Source organism: Melanotaenia boesemani, chromosome 3, assembly GCF_017639745.1.
Source record: "Melanotaenia boesemani isolate fMelBoe1 chromosome 3, fMelBoe1.pri, whole genome shotgun sequence".
Taxonomy (NCBI): Eukaryota; Metazoa; Chordata; class Actinopteri; order Atheriniformes; family Melanotaeniidae; genus Melanotaenia; species Melanotaenia boesemani.
Window position 1 is genome coordinate 18,683,880 of NC_055684.1, and position 21,259 is coordinate 18,705,138.

At 41.4% G+C, this 21,259-nt stretch overlaps 1 protein-coding gene and 1 non-coding gene across 2 annotated transcripts; both read left to right on the plus strand.

The window, feature by feature from the left end:
- Positions 1–13,037: 13,037 nt before the first annotated feature.
- LOC121637269 (guanylin-like) lies at positions 13,038–15,285 on the plus strand. Its single transcript, XM_041981315.1, has 3 exons — positions 13,038–13,109; positions 13,381–13,567; positions 15,108–15,285. The coding sequence occupies exons 1-3, from the start codon at positions 13,038–13,040 to the stop codon at positions 15,176–15,178; spliced, it is 330 nt and encodes a 109-aa protein (XP_041837249.1). The 3' UTR covers positions 15,179–15,285.
- A 1,976-nt stretch (positions 15,286–17,261) lies between these two features.
- On the plus strand, positions 17,262–17,333 carry trnap-agg. Its single transcript has one exon. It is a non-coding gene; the product is annotated as a tRNA-Pro (tRNA).
- Positions 17,334–21,259: the final 3,926 nt, after the last annotated feature.

Below are 21,259 nucleotides of genomic sequence, written 5' to 3' on the forward strand. Positions count from 1 at the left end.
TTGCTTTATATATTTAATGAGATGTGTTCTTGTTAAAATTTTCCTTTGTTTTTATCATTATTATTTTGAATAAAAAGCCTTCATTGATACATCATGCGTACACTCTGTTCTTTCAAACAAATGTGAACATCCTTGCATCTTGTTAATTGAAGCTAAACCCTTAACCCCTTAAACCAATAAATAAAGATGATACAAAGCACAAATGAAACAAAGTTCAGATTTGCCAAAAAAAGAAAAGAAAAAAAATGTAAAAACGAAAAGAAAAGGAAAGCAGAACAAACACAGGTTTTAAAAGATTAAAATTCACCATTTATCTTTGAAAAGTGATGGTTGGGAAACTATAAAATGCTGAAAGTAACATGATTTTCCCACAGATGCCTGTTGGCACATTTAGCAGACATTTAGCTCTGGAACTACTAGATGCAGAACTTTCTTCATGAATATTTACAAATTTTGTCATTGTTTGTCAGTGCATAAGGAATATAAAGCAGGTAGATGTGTGAAACTATGAATAATGTGCACAGCCAATTATAGGAAAGTCCAAAAAGTATAATTCTTCACACATGCAAAGTGCATATATGCTACAGCATCAAACAGTTTTAAAACATTTGTACATTCATTAAGGAGTTCAGAAGCATTCAGTGAAATCTGTGCAAAAATTACTTTCAATAAATCTGACGAATATTAGCTGAGCATGTTTTTGGTTTTGTATTAGCCTTTTACACTGTCTCTGACTGACATGGCATTTCTAACAAAACTTACAAAGTCATCTCAACAGATATCAAGCCTCCTTCAGACTGAATTACGCATTATGTCAATGTTCAGTACTTAACTGGGGATTTTAACATTCACATAGATAACATGATGGATGGTAATGTCAAGGAATTTTCTTCCATATTGGACATGTTTGGTTTGTGGCAACATGTAAAAGAACCGACCCACATTCTGGACCTGATTATTTCAAAGGGTGTTGATATTTCTTCTGTTGCAGTCACTGACTTGGCCTTGTCTGACCATTTTTGTATTTTGTTTGATTTACTGATCACTCAGAATGTCTAACCAACCTGCTTCCTGGTTAGGAAGAGGTACATTAATGAAAGAACAAGTGCTAAGTTTGTGGAAGCCATAGCTATGTTACCAACATCCAGTGCAGAGTCAGTTGATGGACTCCTGGATCATTTCAATCTGAAAGTCTTGAATGTAATGGATGCTGTTGCACCGATAAGAATCAAGAGCAACTTGAGCAAACAGAAAACACCATGGAGAAACACTACTGTGGTTACCAGCCTAAAAAGAGAATGCAGAATAACTGAGCGGAAATGGCAGAAAAATAAATTTCAAATTCACTATGAGCTGTACAAACAAAGCCTGCGTAACTATAACAATGAGCTGTGCAAGGCCAAAGAGCTGCATTTATCTGAAATGATTAACAGGAATGTCAACAATTCTCGCACTCTGTTTGCTATGATTGAAAAACTTACAAATCCTCCTATACAGATAAGCCCAGAGCTCCTTTCCACTGAGAAATGCAACCAATTTGCCAACGTTTTTAGCCAAAAAATTTAAACAATTAGGCAAAATATTAATTCCACACACAAGAAATCTAGTCTGTGTCTAAAACCCAGAAATAATTCTGATGTTATGTCGCAATTTAAAATGGTTGATTTAAAAATCCTACAAGAAACAATTTGGCATTTAAAATCAACAACATGCACTCTGGACATGACACCATCTGACTTTTTAAAAACAGTTTTTACCTCAGTAGAAAGTGATCTCCTACTGATAGTTAACAGCTCACTGGCATCAGGCATTTTTCCCAAGTCACTAAAGATAGCTGCTATTAAGCCACTCCTAAAAAAAGGACTCTAGACGCCTTTATAATGAACAACTATAGACCTGTCTCCAACCTCTCTTTAATTTCCAAGATTATTGAGAAAGTTGTATTTCACCAGCTTAATGACTTTTTAAATGAAAGTGGAAATCTTGATAAATTTCAGTCCGGCTTCCGACCTCATCACAGCACTGAAACAGCTCTGGTCAAAGTGTTAAATGACATTAGGTTGAATACCGATTCTGGTCAAGTATCAGTCCTGGTTCTGTTGGATCTCAGTGCTGCGTTTGATACTGTAGATCACAGAATCCTGTTGCACAGGCTGGAAAACTGGGTTGGACTTTCTGGAGTGGTCCTTAACTGGTTCAGGTCCTATTTAGAAGGCCGGAGTTATTTTGTTACGATCAGCAGCTATGAATCCGAGCGAGTGGCCATGACTTGTGGAGTCCCCCAGGAGTCAGTCCTTGGACCTCTTCTGTTCAACTTGTATATGCTCCCTCTGGGTCAAATATTACAGAACTATAGCATTAATTATCAAAGTCTTGCAGATGATACACAACTTTATGTGTCTCTGTCACCAGATGACTGCAGTCCAATAGACTTATTGTGTTAGTGTCTGGAGCAAATAAACACCTGGATGAAGGAGAATTTTCTACAATTAAATGAAGACAAAACTGAGATTATTCTGTTTGGTAGCAAAGAGAAGAGGGTCAGCATTGGCAAACACCTGGAGACTCGGGCTCTTAAAATCACCGACCAAGTTCGTAACCTGGGAGTGTTGACAGACTCAGATCTGACTTTCAGCAGCCACATCAAAGCTGTCACTAAGACAGCTTTTTACCAGCTCAGAAACATCAACAGAATTCAAAGTTTAGTCTCACAGAAAGACCAAGAGAAACTCATCCATACATTCATCTCCAGTAGGCTGGATTACTGTAGTGGTCTTTTAACAGGACTTCCTAAAAAGAGCATTAAACATCTGCAGCTCATCCAGAACGCTGCTGCTAGAGTTTTAACCAGGACTAAGAGATCTGAACACATCACACCAGTTTTGAAATCTTTACACTGGCTTCCAGCCAGTCACAGAATATATTTCAAAACCCTTCTGATTGTTTACAAATCCCAGAATGGTTTAGGCCCAGAATACATCTGTGATATGTTCAGAGAATATAAACCTAGCAGAGCTCTTAGATCCAAAGACTCTGGTCAATTAGTCCAGGCCAGAGTCCAGACTAAACATGGAGAAGCAGCATTTAGCTGTTTTGCTGCAAACAAGTGGAACAAACTGCCAGTGGAGATTAAACCAAATGTAGACATTTTTAAATCTAGGTTCAAAACATTTCTTTTCTCATGCACCTATGTATGAAATCTGCATGTTAACTTTTTTTTTTTTTAACTTATCTTGCTTTTAATCATTTTAATGTAATTTATTATTTTATTGTGATTATGTGTTGATGCCTTTTACTATTTCTAAATATCTGTAATGCCTTTGTTTTATGTAAAACACTTTGAATTGTCCTGTATATGAAATGTGCTATACAAATAAACTGCCTTGCCTTGCCTTGAATAATTCATTCTATGTAGTTCATCAGATTAAAATAAACTGTCAGTGCAGGGACCAGTTATTCTCAGCTAATCAACATACCCTGACACCTGCAGTACACCCACAGCTTTGCTGCCTGAGGGCGCACAATTTAAGTGAGAATTAGGTGCAAAGGGGTCAATTACCTGTCCTGGTTGCTCTATAAAGAGAATTATTACCTGTTTTTTTTTTTTGTTGTTATTTTTTTTACATTTACTTGAAAATACGAAATGGTGAGAGAAAGGCACTTCAGATGTTGTAATTATTGCCAGTCATGACCAAGTGGGCAGCAATGTCTAAGAGTCTACTCACAAGTAAAATTATGACCTGAAAGCACCTGCCACCAATCTAAATGCATTAATAAAATGTTATTGCATTTGCATATTGTCTTTATTGATTTTCCAAACAGTAGCTATTTGCACTTTGATAATTTTAGATGTCTGTGGGTGTGTCTGTAATCATGTCTCCATTGTAAGTGACTCAAATCTTAGATACTAGCAGTTAAAATTTTTCTTAAATGTGAGCATTTCTGAATTAATTTGTCTTTGAATGTTTATTCATTTTTAGCCCAGTGCCTGCGCCAACACATTGCCAGTTTTTTTCTACACTCCAAAAACATACATACTGGATTAGTTCTTGTTTACTGGCTGTAGGTTTGCACATGAGCATGCATGATTATCTGCCTCTACTTTAGCTCTGTGATAGACCTGTTCAGCTTTTGCACCATCAATCGTTCTGTGACAGGAAGTCTGGGTTTCCCTGCTTAGGCAGATGACCCCGCGACTTGATTCCGGATAAGTGGCAGAAAATGGTTGGATGGATGAGTGGATGGATGGATGGATGGATGGATGAATGGATGAGTGGATGGATGGATGGATGGATGGATGGATGGATGGATGATGGATGGATGGATGGATGGATGGATGGATGGATGTGTGCATGTTGTTGCCATCCTGAATGAAACTTCTAAAGTTACCTTGATGTCCCTTTAAAGGATCATGCACTGACAAGGCTGAATAGAACTTAGTAAGCTTTATATCGTACAGTAAGTCCCATTGAGTTTTCTCAAGAGGATACAAAAACTATGAATTTGCCCTAAGACGATGTACAGAACATTAACAGATTTATACTTCATACAACTTTTCCCAGAAGAAGAAGTTGTATAGTGCGATTGCTTTTGAATGCTGCTGGGCTGCAGTGACTCTTTTACTTGTTGTTCTTATTTGGTCTTTTGATTTTTGGTTTATTTAATTTTCTACTTTTAACATTTTTAACTCCAGTGTATTCCTCATGGGGACCCTCCATCCTGGGACCATTGCCTGCTTGGTCTGCAGGATTGTTGCCATGGGGATGACTGTGGTTTGGGTGGCTAAGGGCCCTGCACTGCAGCCCAAATTGCTGTGTTGTGGGCCCCGGCCTGCCCGGACCTAGGCTGTCCCTGTGGTGGCAGCCTCTGTGGTCATGGTGGCTCCTGGTGTGGATGAATCCCCAAGATATTGTTTACTGCCAGTAGTGTAAAGCCAGATTATATTACTATGTTAAGACATGGGGAGGGTAGGGGGGGGGGGTCTTTGGGTATGAGTGTGTGTGTATGTGTGTGTGTGTGTGTGTGTATGTGTGTGCGTGTGTGCGTGCATGCGTGCGTGTGAGAGAAAGATAGGTGTGGATTTTTAATTTTCTATTTTATATTACGGTATTTTCTATTTGCTAACATTGCTTTTGTGTGCATTTTATTATGTAAAGCACTATGTAGGAATAGTGCTTTATAAATTAAATTGGATTTGATTTGAAATGCAACAAATAAATGTCAGTGTATCATCTAATATGTCTGAAATGCAGACTTTTAAGGTCAGAAGTTACTTCATACATCATTAAAACTTCCAAATATGGGCAGATACCGATTGCTGGCAGCAGTAAGGCATGCTCATTGTTGTCCAAACAGCTACAAACTGTGACTCACAACTCACTAACAATTTAGACATGGAATTGAAAAGACTGCTCTTACTCAGTGACAGCTTGTTTGCTCTAAATTAGTTGGATTTTTTTTCTACTTGTTTTTTTTTTTTTTTTTTTTTTTTTCTGTTTTCTAACTTTTTTATTATTATTTACCGAAGGGTTATTTCTCTGGCCCAACACCCACTAGTGTCATAAGGCTCTATTCTACGCACTCAGCATTTTAAATGCACACTTGAGGTGAAGACACTGCACTGACATTAATTATGTACATTCTTTGAGGCCATCATTGCCCTGCAACTGCAAGTCTGAGAAACCTCACTTTTTTTTTTTTTTTTTTTTTCCACCATCCCAGAGGATCACGTTACAGCTACTTTTTGCTTTATGGCACCGTCACGTGCCAGCAACTGAATATTAACACACTGGCCATTTTGTATGTGCACCATGTCTGATTCAGCATAGAAATGCAAATGAAATTATTAGAAAAAGTGACAGAACAAGAGATAGGACAAAAATCAGCATCAAACTGGCTTCTACTAGCTTGTGAGAACTCATAAAAGAGACAGGATGTAAGACAGGTGCCAAATTCAAAGAAGGAATTAGCATTTGTCAGGGGTGCTACAGTGTGAAAATTGCCAAGTTCAGTAGTGGGGCTTTTAAAATCATATTAAATATGGGCTAATGTGGTGGTCTAATCCTCCCTGAGCCACCACCTTACCTTGGTGGAGGAGTTTGCGCGTCCTGACGATCCTAGTGGCTATGTTGTCGGGGCCTTCATACCCCTGGTAGGGTCACACATGGCAAACTGTGTCTAAGGAGGGACCAGACGAAGCGTGGCTCAAATCACCCCTATGATGATGACAAACCATGGACCCAGGTTTCCTTTGCCCGGACGTGGGTCACCGTGGCCCCCCTCTGGAGCCAGACCTGGAGGGGGGAGTGGAGGCCAGCACTTGGTGGTCGGGCCTTTGCCCATAGGGCTCAGTCGGGTGCAGTGTGAGCTGGGCGGCTCCCAGAGGCGGGGACCCTGGCAGTCTGATCCTCGGCTGCAGAAGCTAGCTCTAGGGACGTGGAATGTCACCTCTCTGGTGGGGAAGGAGCCTGAGCTGGTGCATGAGGTTGAGCAGTTCCAGCCAGAGATAGTTGGATTCACCTCCACCACAGCTTGAGCTCTGGAACCACTGTCCTTGAGAGGGGCTGGACCCTCTTCCATTCCGGAGTTGCTCCAGGTGAGAAGCGCTGAGCAGGTGTGGGCATGCTCATTGCCCCCCCGACTTGGCGCCTGTATGTTGGGGTTTAGTGTCTTGGGCACTCGGGTGAAGAGAGGGGCGGAGCTGTCAACTGATCACCACCTGGTGGTGAGTTGGCTAAGATGGTGGGGAAGGATGCCGGTCAGGCCTGGCAGACCCAAGAGTGTTGTGAATCTGCTGGGAATGTCTGGCAGAGTACTTTGTCACACCCTCTTCAGGGTTTTTGAGGGGGCATGGGACTCCTGTGGGGAGTAGTATGGAGTGCCGGACCCTCTTGTATGAGCTGTCCGGTCCCTGTACGACCAGTGTCAGAGCTTGGTCTGCATTGCCAGCGTTAAAACAGAATTGTTTCCAGTGAGGGTTGGACTCCACCAAGGCTGCCCTTTGTCACCGATTCTGTTCATAACTTTTATGGACAGAATTTCTAGGTGCAGTCAAGGTGTTGAGGGGATCTGGTTTGGTGGCCTCAGGATTGGGTCTCTGCTCTTTGCAGATGATGTGGATCTGTTGGCTTCATCAGGCTGTAATCTTCAGCTCTCACTAGAGCAATTCACAGATGAGTGTGAAGCGGCTGGGATGAGAATCAGCACCTCCAAATCTGAGACCATGATCCTCAGCCGGAAAAGGGTGGAGTGCTTTCTCCGGGTCGGCAATGAGGTCTTGCCCTAAGTGGAGGAGTTCACGTATCTCGGGGTCTTGCTCACAGGTGAGGGAAGGATGGAGCAGGAGATCGACCGGCCGATTGGTGCGGCATCTGCAGTGATGCAGATGCTACATCAGTCTGTCGTGGTAAAGAAGGAGCTGAGCCAAAAGGCTCTTGATTTACCGGTTGATCTACTTTCCTACCCTCACCTATGGTCATGAGCTGTAGGTAGTGACCAAAAAAAACAAGATTGAGAATACAAGCAGCCGAAATTAGTTTTCTCCGCAGGATAGCCAGGCTCTCCCTTAGGGATAGGGTGAGAAGATTGGTGATCCGGGAGGGGCTCAGAGTAGAGTCCCTGCTCCTCCGCATGTAGAGGAGCCAGATGAGGTGGTTCAGGCATCTGGTTAGGATGCCTCCTGGACGCCTCCCTGGTGAGGTGATCCAGAGACATCCCACCGGAAAGAGGGCCCAGGGAAGACCCAGGACACGCCAGATTGACTACATCTCTCAGCGGGCCTGGGAATGCCTCGGGATCCCTCCGGATGAGCTGGTGAATGTGGCCGGGGAGAAGGAAGTCTGGGTTTCCCTGCTTAGGCAGCTGACCCCGCGACTCGATTCCGGATAAGCGGCAGAAAATGGTTGGATGGATGGATGGATGGATGGATGGATGGATGGATGGATGGATGGATGGATGGATGGATGGATGGATGGATGTGTGCATGTTGTTGCCATCCTGAATGAAACTTCTAAAGTTACCTTGATGTCCCTTTAAAGGATCATGCACTGACAAGGCTGAATAGAACTTAGTAAGCTTTATATCGTACAGTAAGTCCCATTGAGTTTTCTCAAGAGGATACAAAAACTATGAATTTGCCCTAAGACGATGTACAGAACATTAACAGATTTATACTTCATACAACTTTTCCCAGAAGAAGAAGTTGTATAGTGCGATTGCTTTTGAATGCTGCTGGGCTGCAGTGACTCTTTTACTTGTTGTTTCTTATTTGGTCTTTTGATTTTGGTTATTTAATTTTCTACTTTTAACATTTTTAACTCCAGTGTATTCCTCATGGGGACCCTCCATCCTGGGACCATTGCCTGCTTGGTCTGCAGGATTGTTGCCATGGGGATGACTGTGGTTTGGGTGGCTAAGGGCCCTGCACTGCAGCCCAAATTGCTGTGTTGTGGGCCCCGGCCTGCCCGGACCTAGGCTGTCCCTGTGGTGGCAGCCTCTGTGGTCATGGTGGCTCCTGGTGTGGATGAATCCCCAAGATATTGTTTACTGCCAGTAGTGTAAAGCCAGATTATATTACTATGTTAAGACATGGGGGAGGGTAGGGGGGGGGGGTTCTTTGGGTATGAGTGTGTGTGTATGTGTGTGTGTGTGTGTGTGTATGTGTGTGCGTGTGTGCGTGCATGCGTGCGTGTGAGAGAAAGATAGGTGTGGATTTTTAATTTTCTATTTTATATTACGGTATTTTCTATTTGCTAACATTGCTTTTGTGTGCATTTTATTATGTAAAGCACTATGTAGGAATAGTGCTTTATAAATTAAATTGGATTTGATTTGAAATGCACAAAATAAATGTCAGTGTATCATCTAATATGTCTGAAATGCAGACTTTTAAGGTCAGAAAGTTACTTCATACATCATTAAAACTTCCAAATATGGGCAGATACCGATGCTGGCAGCAGTAAGGCATGCTCATTGTTGTCCAAACAGCTACAAACTGTGACTCACAACTCACTAACAATTTAGACATGGAATTGAAAAGACTGCTCTTACTCAGTGACAGCTTGTTTGCTCTAAATTAGTTGGATTTTTTTTCTACTTGTTTTTTTTTTTTTTTTTTTTTTTTCTGTTTTCTAACTTTTTTATTATTATTTACCGAAGGGTTATTTCTCTGGCCCAACACCCACTAGTGTCATAAGGCTCTATTCTACGCACTCAGCATTTTAAATGCACACTTGAGGTGAAGACACTGCACTGACATTAATTATGTACATTCTTTGAGGCCATCATTGCCCTGCAACTGCAAGTCTGAGAAACCTCACTTTTTTTTTTTTTTTTTTTTTTCCACCATCCCAGAGGATCACGTTACAGCTACTTTTTGCTTTATGGCACCGTCACGTGCCAGCAACTGAATATTAACACACTGGCCATTTTGTATGTGCACCATGTCTGATTCAGCATAGAAATGCAAATGAAATTATTAGAAAAAGTGACAGAACAAGAGATAGGACAAAAATCAGCATCAAACTGGCTTCTACTAGCTTGTGAGAACTCATAAAAGAGACAGGATGTAAGACAGGTGCCAAATTCAAAGAAGGAATTAGCATTTGTCAGGGGTGCTACAGTGTGAAAATTTGCCAAGTTCAGTAGTGGGGCTTTAAAATCATATTAAATATGGGCTAATGTGGTGGTCTAATCCTCCCTGAGCCACCACCTTACCTTGGTGGAGGAGTTTGCGCGTCCTGACGATCCTAGTGGCTATGTTGTCGGGGCCTTCATACCCCTGGTAGGGTCACACATGGCAAACTGTGTCTAAGGGAGGGACCAGACGAAGCGTGGCTCAAATCACCCCTATGATGATGACAAACCATGGACCCAGGTTTCCTTTGCCCGGACGTGGGTCACCGTGGCCCCCCTCTGGAGCCAGACCTGGAGGGGGGAGTGGAGGCCAGCACTTGGTGGTCGGGCCTTTGCCCATAGGGCTCAGTCGGGTGCAGTGTGAGCTGGGCGGCTCCCAGAGGCGGGGACCCTGGCAGTCTGATCCTCGGCTGCAGAAGCTAGCTCTAGGGACGTGGAATGTCACCTCTCTGGTGGGGAAGGAGCCTGAGCTGGTGCATGAGGTTGAGCAGTTCCAGCCAGAGATAGTTGGATTCACCTCCACCACAGCTTGAGCTCTGGAACCACTGTCCTTGAGAGGGGCTGGACCCTCTTCCATTCCGGAGTTGCTCCAGGTGAGAAGCGCTGAGCAGGTGTGGGCATGCTCATTGCCCCCCCGACTTGGCGCCTGTATGTTGGGGTTTAGTGTCTTGGGCACTCGGGTGAAGAGAGGGGCGGAGCTGTCAACTGATCACCACCTGGTGGTGAGTTGGCTAAGATGGTGGGGAAGGATGCCGGTCAGGCCTGGCAGACCCAAGAGTGTTGTGAATCTGCTGGGAATGTCTGGCAGAGTACTTTGTCACACCCTCTTCAGGGTTTTTGAGGGGGCATGGGACTCCTGTGGGGAGTAGTATGGAGTGCCGGACCCTCTTGTATGAGCTGTCCGGTCCCTGTACGACCAGTGTCAGAGCTTGGTCTGCATTGCCAGCGTTAAAACAGAATTGTTTCCAGTGAGGGTTGGACTCCACCAAGGCTGCCCTTTGTCACCGATCTGTTCATAACTTTTATGGACAGAATTTCTAGGTGCAGTCAAGGTGTTGAGGGGATCTGGTTTGGTGGCCTCAGGATTGGGTCTCTGCTCTTTGCAGATGATGTGGATCTGTTGGCTTCATCAGGCTGTAATCTTCAGCTCTCACTAGAGCAATTCACAGATGAGTGTGAAGCGGCTGGGATGAGAATCAGCACCTCCAAATCTGAGACCATGGTCCTCAGCCGGAAAAGGGTGGAGTGCTTTCTCCGGGTCGGCAATGAGGTCTTGCCCTAAGTGGAGGAGTTCACGTATCTCGGGGTCTTGCTCACAGGTGAGGGAAGGATGGAGCAGGAGATCGACCGGCCGATTGGTGCGGCATCTGCAGTGATGCAGATGCTACATCAGTCTGTCGTGGTAAAGAAGGAGCTGAGCCAAAAGGCTCTTGATTTACCGGTTGATCTACTTTCCTACCCTCACCTATGGTCATGAGCTGTAGGTAGTGACCAAAAAAACAAGATTGAGAATACAAGCAGCCGAAATTAGTTTTCTCCGCAGGATAGCCAGGCTCTCCCTTAGGGATAGGGTGAGAAGATTGGTGATCCGGGAGGGGCTCAGAGTAGAGTCCCTGCTCCTCCGCATGTAGAGGAGCCAGATGAGGTGGTTCAGGCATCTGGTTAGGATGCCTCCTGGACGCCTCCCTGGTGAGGTGATCCAGAGACATCCCACCGGAAAGAGGGCCCAGGGAAGACCCAGGACACGCCAGATTGACTACATCTCTCAGCGGGCCTGGGAATGCCTCGGGATCCCTCCGGATGAGCTGGTGAATGTGGCCGGGGAGAAGGAAGTCTGGGTTTCCCTGCTTAGGCAGCTGACCCCGCGACTCGATTCCGGATAAGCGGCAGAAAATGGTTGGATGGATGGATGGATGGATGGATGGATGGGTGGGTGTTGGTCTATAAAAATAAGCTAAATGAATACTCTTCCTCCTAAAAACTTTTGAGAATGGAATTTACATCAAACTGAAGCTAGTAACAAAAAACACTTAAAGTACCACATTTATCATTTCAGTTCTTTGTATTGCAGAAACTGTATCTCATTATCTCAGTATCTCCATACTCCTCAGAAGCAAATCCTTTCAAACCTGATGCAACATATCTTATTTCTTATTTGTTCATGTTGTAGTCTATATTTCAAATAAAGAACAGTTTTCCTGAAGTGATCCATATTAGTGAGAATTTGTAATTTAAGAGGAACTTTAGTATTTAATTGTAAATACACACTAAAATTATGCAGAGAAATATTAATGGTGAACATTACAGCTATTTAAACAAGTGACCCACATGGTGCAGTGCATAAACTGTATATAAATACTGACACGGTCGGAGACCGTAGTACCAGGAACTGGACCCAAATGCAGAGACACTCGGAGAGACGAGGTAAGAGATGCAAATGTTATTTATTACAATGAATGTGTGAGGAAAGGTCCAGGTCCGGTAGATCCTTCTGTGAAGGGACAGAGGGTTAGTTTGGGTCTGACAAAGAGCCTGATGGTGTCCGTTGTGGCCGCGGCTTACTGAAGTCCAGCGAGGGGCGAGAGATGGAGGGAGCTGTCAGGAGTTGGTTTCCGGAGGTGGTGAGAGTGTTCGGTTGCAGGCAGGGCGAGCAGGCTGGCAGTTGGCTTGGCAAGCAACTTGCTAGGATCCTGGGTGCTGTGGTTATCCGAGGGATCGAGATCATGGGCTGAGGAACACAGATATCAAAGTGAGTCGTACTGAGAACAAGACACAACACAAGAATTGGAGAATGGCCTGGTTACCACGCAGTAGAGTGTGACAATCTGGCGAAGACTGGAGCTCCTGCTTGCCCCTAAATAGCAGGGAGTAGAGTCAGGTAACGAGCCTGCTGATGAGCTGCAGGTGGTAGTAATTGTGGCTCCAGACTCCGCCCTCAGTCCCCATGGTAACCTGCTCACCCTGACCTGCAAACTCAGACACACACCAAAACATGACAAATACTGTTTATCTGTTACCTCATCTGGCAGCTGTGATGAACATCTGTGAGAGAAAGTCTTAGGACATTTATTGGGTGGCATTGAGGCAATGTAGTGCATTAGTTGGAAACTAAGTCAATAATTAAATATGATGGTGACGGAGGAAAGAGCTCATATAGGTGTTGTAAACTAATTAAAGGTTATAAATCAAAAAAGAGGATCCAAAAAATCTTCTCTGTATGTACATGATGGCTGCTTTGGTTACCTTTGAGCAACTGTGCCTTAACTCTTTGTTACCTGTGGCTAGTTGTCTTTGTTAATAAATCACTGACCAGTCTGTCCTAACACTTTATAAAGAGGCCGGCCAGTAATCCTGCACAGGAGAAACAGTCCTCTGACTTGAAAGACATCTTGCATCATTTGAAAATGAAATTGATTAGTATCTCTATTGTTTTAGTGCTGTGTGTGTGCAGGGAAGCTCTGAGTGTGCAAGTCAAGGTCAGTATTATGTTCTGCCTATTTAAATACAACTTGTCTCACTATTTGTCATTATAGGGAGGGTTTCATCATTATTCTTTCGCACTATCATCAAATCCACTTTGGTTCACTTTAACAAGTAAAGCCTTGAGTGAAGAGGCCATAAATCAAGACTAATAAGTCACAAATTGTCAGCATGCTGTTCTCCACCATTCAAAGCTTGGACATGTAAAAGACTTGGATTATGCCAGATTTGTACTGTTCCTAAAGCTGCTTGTTCCCTACCTTTCAGGTTGGAGACAGAAGCTTCCCCTTAGAAGCCGTGAAGCAGCTGAAGGTGCTGATGGATCTCAACGACAACGTAAACCCTCATCTTGCAGAGACAAGTGTTGCAGCAGTTTGTGGCCACCCTCTCTTGCCTCAGGTCTTTCGACCGGCGTGTAAAGAGAAAGGAGCAGGAATCATTTTCTCAAGACTGGGTAAGATTGTGCCAGAAGGAAAAATAAATATGGGATATGAAATATTAAACTATTTTTGTGGAAAATATATTATGACATTAGATTAAAAAGTGCTCTTTTCCCAAAGCTGCATCTAATGTATTTTCTGGCCTCTATCTAAATGCAAAAAGATGTCATTCTGCATAAGGTATTGCATGATAGGTGTTATTGTTGCAGCTGAGGCAATATTAGACATTTAGAGCATGTACCTTAATACAGCTCTGTCTTTTTTTAAACATATCAGTGTTAGGTGAAAAGAACACAAAACACAATTATTATGATTTGACAGTTTCTCTTAAAGATGGAAATCTTTGAAAAAAGAAATTTGATCTTTTAACAGGAGCTTCAGTTTTCCCTTTTCATTTTTTAAGTAATTCCCTCAAATAACAGCTTATATCCAGTTTCAGATATTCATTGCTCAGATCTTGTTATATTCAGGAGGGACTGAGCTCAAATAAACCGCATGGGCAAAATGGTAAGAACTGTACCATTAATCAAGACCAGGAAGCGACAGAAATGCAAGGATCAAAGCGGGCTGTGTGGGGAAAATCCAACAGATTGGATTTATTGCACAAGACTGAGATCAATAGTTGTTAGCCAGTCAGCATGACTGACTTTACAAAAATGCATACTGATATTGACCTGGTAAGTTATATTGTGTGACAGCAGTCTTTCACAGCACAGAGAAACTTGTTGATCTTTGTCATGAATTGTTCATTCATTGAGATGATTAGCCCAACAAATAGACACAGGAGTACAATACACCGAGCCATCACACAGTGATCACAAATGCGAAACGTCTATATAGAAGCAAATATGCAACAGGTGGTTAGCTGAATACAAAGACTGTAAATAATGGGAGACTCTAGACTCTAGAGTCTCCCATTGTTTACAGTCTAGAGCACAGGAACTATGGTCCTCGAGGGCCACTACCCTACAGGTTTGTTTTATTCCCTGCTCCAACACACCTGACTGAAATTAATGGGTCATGGTGAAGAAGTTGACAAGTAGCTGTTGAATACATTTTATTTGAATCAGGTGTGTTGGAGCAGTGAAAGGGGAAAAACCTGCAGAATAACGGGCCTTGAGGCCTGGAGTATGACAGCCTTGCTGGAGTTTAGTCTATTGTTTATGTAAAATTAAATTAAAAATACTTTATTAATCCCAGAGAGAAATTGCAATGTAAGGTCATTAAAAGGTGTTTGTTTTTTTTAAGGGTGCCTATGTAGTATCCTTTCTATTGCAGTTACTTATATGGTAACTCCTGTTTTAATTGTATCCTGTAATGAGAATACCAGGCCATAAGCATATATAAAGCTAAGTAAACTGCCTTTGAGGGGGGCATTAGACCTGATTACATTTAGACAGCACATTCATTGTTGTACTGGGATATAAATGGATCCCACAGTCACTATCAGCAATACTTCAGAAAACTGAAAATCTAACCTTTAAGTGGTATGAAAACACATTTTAGGTGTGATGAATATATTATATTGTTCTTTGTTTTCCTTACACGTTACAGTGTACATCATCACTTCTTCAGATCCTTGTGAAATATGTGCCAACCCGTCCTGCTTTGGGTGTCTGAACTGAAGCTGTCATCTGTTAATCACTGTTAAACACATCACGTGAGAGCCTCTAGGAGCATCTATGTACCTCCAGTTTTTCTATCTATAAGGCATCCAACCAAGCACCTCCTGTCATCTGGCACCCAAGCCCAGAGGATCTCAAGGCTCTGTGTTTGATGGTTTGGTAAAAAAATATGTTTGTGACCTGCTTTTAACCCTTTTTATTCATGGTCATTGGTCACACAAAGCCATCAGTCATTTAGAAAACACACACATTGTCCATCATTTAAAGCTGATCTGCTGCCTAAAGAGTGATTAAATTGCACTCACAAATTTATAGATCCTAAAAGAAAAAGAATCTAATGGATCAGATAATGGACTGATCTAATAATAGTATTCAGCTGTAATGATTGCATTAAACTGTAGTAGCTTTTATGCATGTTTGTGCTGATGTTTTCCACAAAAGTTTGTCATTGCAGTTACAGCAGCTTGTTTTTGATAGTTTCTTTACAATAGCCCCTGCAAGCATGAGGGGGGGGGGGGGGGGATTAGTTCTGTGCATTGTTTCATTGTTTCAGGTGTTATTGTAGCAGAAGCTGAGTGGTGAAAAAAGTGGACTTTTAATATCATTATATTCTGTCTATACACACACACAAACACACAAATAAAAAGAATTGAAAATCAAAATAATACTGGCACATGACATAGTAAAGAAAATAATTTAAAAAAATTAAATTCAAGGTTATAGCTAAAATATAAAGCACCAAACACATTATTATTTTGTTATTTTAAAATATTAAGTTTATTTAAACCGGAATGCAAAGGTGGTAAGACTATTCTCTTCTTGGGCTGCATTGAAAGCCTCCATTACTGAGCGAAGACGGAAGTAAAGTGCAGTGAGTCATCTTGTCCCATATTAGCGCTTTGGTTTCTTCTTCTTCTTGGTAACGGTTGACCTCTAGCGGTTTTTTATGACATTACAGCCGACATGTTTGTCAAAAGTCAAATACGAGGTGTGTCCCAATTCAGGGTCTGCACACTTCGAAGTGCGGATTCGTCGGCCACATACGTCATCGCGGTGCGCGAAGTACTGTCCCAATTCACAGAATTTGAAGGACCCTCCGAATCCACCCTTCGAATCCGCACTTCGTTTGGCCTCAAACGAAGGATGCTTGTGATGCATCCTTCGCGGCCTCTTTTCTCCCACAATTCGTTGCGCACAGGATGGTGGCGAATCAGCAACCTCACAAGAGTCTTATTAAGTTTAAATAAAGTTTTATTTTAAAAAAAGTTCGTTTTTTTAACTACACTTTAGTATAAACGTTACAAAACCAAGTACATTTAAAGCATGTTTGTTAAATGGTGACATTAAAATTCGGTAATATTTGATATTCAGATACTTTTAAGGGGTTAATGAAGTGTGTACCGGCTGGAAAACAACAGAGCCTCAAACCGTTTTTTTTTTTTTTTTTTTTTTAACTGTCGGTGTTGCCGCTCCGTGTTCAGCGTCTACTGACGTTTCCTACGAGTAATTTCTGAGGTTTAAGTGATTAAACGTCCTGTGTTGTTGCTATGGGAAATTCTTGTGGACTAGGTAGGCTGTCCCATTTCACGAACGTTAAGCAGACTTCGAAGTGTGTAGACTACGGAGGACACTCTGTAGCCTACGTAGTCTGCGCACTTCGAAGTGTGCAGACCCTGAATTGGGACACAGCTACGGACTTTTCAAACTTTCACTGTGATTTAACGCACAACTAGTCAAATAAATAAATATTTTCAGTTATGAACCTAAATTTTGTTATCTTCTATTCGAAAACACTGGGTAATGTAAAAGTTTAAGAGCACTCCGACGTTAAAATGTTTGGCCATGTTTTGTGTTTTAGAAGAGAACACAGAACAAAAATATTAACAACGGTGGAGTAAGTAAAGTTGCTCGAGAGAGGGAACAATAAACTACAGATTTTATCAAGCAACCATGCGGAAAAAACTTCTGCAAATGTTATGTATGTATTTTGGGGTTGATTGGTTGTGTTTGTAACGATTCAACTACTGGCATAATGTCTAGTTTGGGTCGCTGAATCATATTCTAATGTGATTCATTGTCACGTGGCTCGTTGGTCTAGGGGTATGATTCTCGCTTAGGGTGCGAGAGGTCCCGGGTTCAAATCCCGGACGAGCCCTTGTTTTGTTTTGTGTGTGTTTTTTTCTGAAAATTTATGTAATTACAAATACTAGCTTTACTACTGTTGATGTCTGCATAGTAATGTATGATTGTGTTTAACAAAACAGTCTGATAACCCGAACTAACTAACTGCAGGATCTACAGTTCAGAGGACAGTGTAAAGTTTGATCACAATCAGTACTCACAATTATATCAGAATCCAAATATTGTGGATGTGAATGTTATGATTCATTTTCTGAAACTTGTTACATCAGTTTTGATATCTTGGAAAATAGTATGATTTCCACTTGACTTTTAAAGTTGTGGAGTGATTAAAGTTATTTCACCATCATCTGATTCAGTGGCTAATCTTTGACACTATAAAATAACAATAGTCATCTTAAGAATTTAACTAAATTCAATTTGAAGCCATTTTTGGGCAAATATACGAGGAATTTCAGGTACTATTAAGCATTTCATTCCCTCTGTGATCAAGAAGTATAATAAAATTAGCAAATGGGTTAATAATGCAGGTAATCAAGACTGCTGCTTCTTCTCTGTGTTGTTCCTTTCTCAATTTGAGAGAAAATATTCTAAAAGAAGAGAAACCAAACAAGATTTAAAGACGTGGTGGTGCAGGAGTCCATAGCTGGTGGCAACGGCCCAGGTGGTAGAGAAGGTTGCACCATGTGCACTGCTGCACTACCAGTGCAGAAACACGATTCTACAGCTAAAATTGGGTGTGATCTCAAACAGGGTTTCAGTGAGATGATTTAACTTGATGTGGATGTAAAGTAACCAATTTAAAGATTTAGTGATGAAGTACGAAATAAAAGACATATACTCTCAAAACATAATTATTAATCTCACACATTTAACTCTTGCCCATTTTATCCCTCTCCAAACAAGATCAAAAACACTTGGCAGAATATAAGATTGTAAGACTTTTTTGATGTAGTAAATCCTTTACTATTATGCAAAAGATATTTTTTATGGTCTTGTTCCAGTGGGTGATGGCTGCTGGTGGGAATGACCTGTACTATTCTGTGTTGTGGTAGACCTGAAGAAGCCTCTGTCTGAACATACTGTTATTTCCTCACTGTGTCGTACAGAGGGTGTGAAGAAATATTTTCAGCAGCTTGTCAGCATTCCTCTTTGTGTAATCACTTTCAAAGGATCCAGAGTCATCCCCGGCACAGAGCCAGCCTTTTTGATCAGTTAGTTCACTTTCTGTCTCTGTCTACCACAGCAAATGACCCTTTCCACAACATACTTATGGAAAATATGTGACATCTTAGTACATACAATAAGAGATCATAGTTTCCTTAAGAAGTCAGATCTAGAGAGTCTACTCTGTTCATTCTTGTAGATGGCCTGAAGAGAAATGGTGAGAGTAGTCTCTTATGGTGCTCCAGGGCTGCTGACCACATTTCAGTCTCACAAACTGTGGTCTGTTTGAGATCACAAATCCATACGGTTGTAGAGGCATCCATCTGTATTCTCTGGAGCTTCTCACGTAACAATATAGGATGAATTGTGTTTAAACACTTGTGTAATCAAAAACGTTTTCTTTCCTGTGCTGCCCAATTTGTCCAGCTGAAGCAGCCCCAAACCCATTAGGATAAGCAAACTATAAAGGGTCCTGAAAGGTGTTCAGTTGCTTATTAAGGAGAACTAATAACAGTATCTCAAGGATTTTCATGACGTGGGATGTTAAGGCAACGGTTATGTAGTCATTTAGGGTGGAAGGATGAGATGTTTTAAGTGTCAGAGCAGGGCAGGCCTCCAGGCTCAGACTAATGTTGAAAAGGTGCTGTAAAATCTAACATAGTTGTTCTGAGAAGGTTTTCAGAGCCCTGGAGCTGACGCCATCTGGACCTGCAGCCTTTCAGTCTCTCCTGCTGCTTTTTCACCTGACTGCAGGCAGCCAGAGGAGGCCTCATTGTGTCCTGAATGTTTGCATTGTCTTGTACATGAAATGTGCTAAACAAATAAATTTCCCTTTGCCTTTGTGTTAAGATCTATGACTGAGCTGCAGGTGACAGAATGAAGTTCAAGATTTCTCAACTTTATGTTGATGGAACACATAGTAAATAGACTGGCAAACTGTATTTACCTAGCTCTTTTCCAGTTTTGCTTTTACACAACAAGCCACATTCACGCATGACCACATAGATTCAAACAAAACGTCTCCATGTTTTTCTAGGCACACAATGTATGTTTTATTAAAAATCCACTAGAGGGCACATTTCATCAAGCTGTTTTTTAACCAAATGCACCTATGCTGCACCACATGAGTGGCAAAAATATACTTCTTGCTTAAGTGCAATGTTAGCTGTTGTTTGCAAGATTTTGGGCATGCATAGATTTAATTTTGATGTGTCTTTTGTTTACTTTTTATATTTAAAGACAGACAATTGTTGCCATAAAAGAAACATTTATGCTTAAATAATTACATTGCCTGAAAGTGTCCCCAAAGTAGTGTAAGTACTGTACCGTATCAGGTCATAAATGCAGTGCTTTAATTCATTTTACTGTAATTATTGTGAGTTTTCTATATTCTCAGTGGGCTATACCAGTGGTTAGAGTCACAATAACTATTTGATTGTAAAAGTAAAAGTCATGATCAGGCATGAGTGGGATTGTAACAGTACAATTATGCTGACAAAAAACACATAAAAGACCATTTTGGTTGGGATTAGATAAATGTTATATTATTCTGCAGCGTTGTGAATAGAGAAAATATTGTTAACAGTTCAAAATTACCAAACCACCTGTCGTACTTGTTTCCAAATAGTTGTTCTGAAATGAAAGTGAAAATGTAGATACTGCATAAATCTGACAAACAGATGGAAAAAGATGGAGTAGTAGTTGCTGTCTGAGTGGGCACATTTGTGTGGGTTTTTGTTGCATGAATGTAAATGTCCAGAGGAATGCAACAGATGTAAAGCACTTACTGATTTATATCTTCAAACCCCTGATCATCATCTTCTGATGATGATTTTTGTGTCACATGTAATATGATAAGACAGATCTTGGTAACTATGCTTATCATTTTTCCTGATCTTTCTTACATAAGATGCTTTTGCAGTTTCCTGCCCCAAGGAGCAATAAGAGAGTTATTTTCCCTGGCATCCATTTTCAAAGACATTGAAACTTCTTTATTTCTGAAGAAGCGTTCTATTTCCACTACTTGTTTTATATGGACAAGAAAAACAGGCCTTTTTTGATTTATACTTCTTATCTTGTTCAGGGTCAAGCTGCTGGAGCTTATCCCTGTTTACACCAGCAGAGAGAATCATGTTTATTGTCTTTTTCAGGGCCAACAATCACATAGATGGAAAACAGTCACATTTTGTAGTTAGATTTATAGTCTCTGCTTGTGTATGTCCTTGGAATAGTACATCAACAAAGAGTCCTAAAGATTCTTGTTTTTGAATCATAATGGAAACCAAGAGAGAATGTGAGTTTTGACTTTGAGGTCTTTTGACATTTCAAAGCTTTGAACCCCTTCAACATCTTTTACCCATTTAAACTATGAGTTATGTTTTTGTCATGTGTGTTTTCCTCAGACTCGGGTCACAAACTGAAGCACCATCCTGAGTGTCAGAAATATGAAAATGCATCTTAATAGTTGACCTGTTGCTCCTGGTCATGTCAGATGAGTCCACTCTGAGTCAACTTTAAAGTTGCGAAAGCTTGTACACTGTCTCCTGTTTCCTGAAGTGCAATAATTGCATTTTTCCTAATGTAATATTGTTTTCAATGTATATTCATGGTCAAGATCATTTCTATAAATAAATAAATCATAAATTAAACATGTTACTGATGGTTCTGCCTTCTTCAGCTGCTTTCAGACAGAAGCAGATTAACGTAAGCAACTCTGTTTTTTCATTGTGGCATGCTTAGTATTAAGTCTTGAAGTATGTGATAAGATAACGCTGT

Coding starts and splice junctions, on each gene's coding strand:
- LOC121637269 (XM_041981315.1), top strand. CDS start 13,038: ATGAAATTGATTAGTATCTCTATTGTTTTAGTGCTGTGTGTGTGCAGG. Junction 13,110..13,380: donor CTCTGAGTGTGCAAGTCAAG/GTCAGTATTATG, acceptor CCTACCTTTCAG/GTTGGAGACAGAAGCTTCCC. Junction 13,568..15,107: donor AATCATTTTCTCAAGACTGG/GTAAGATTGTGC, acceptor TACACGTTACAG/TGTACATCATCACTTCTTCA.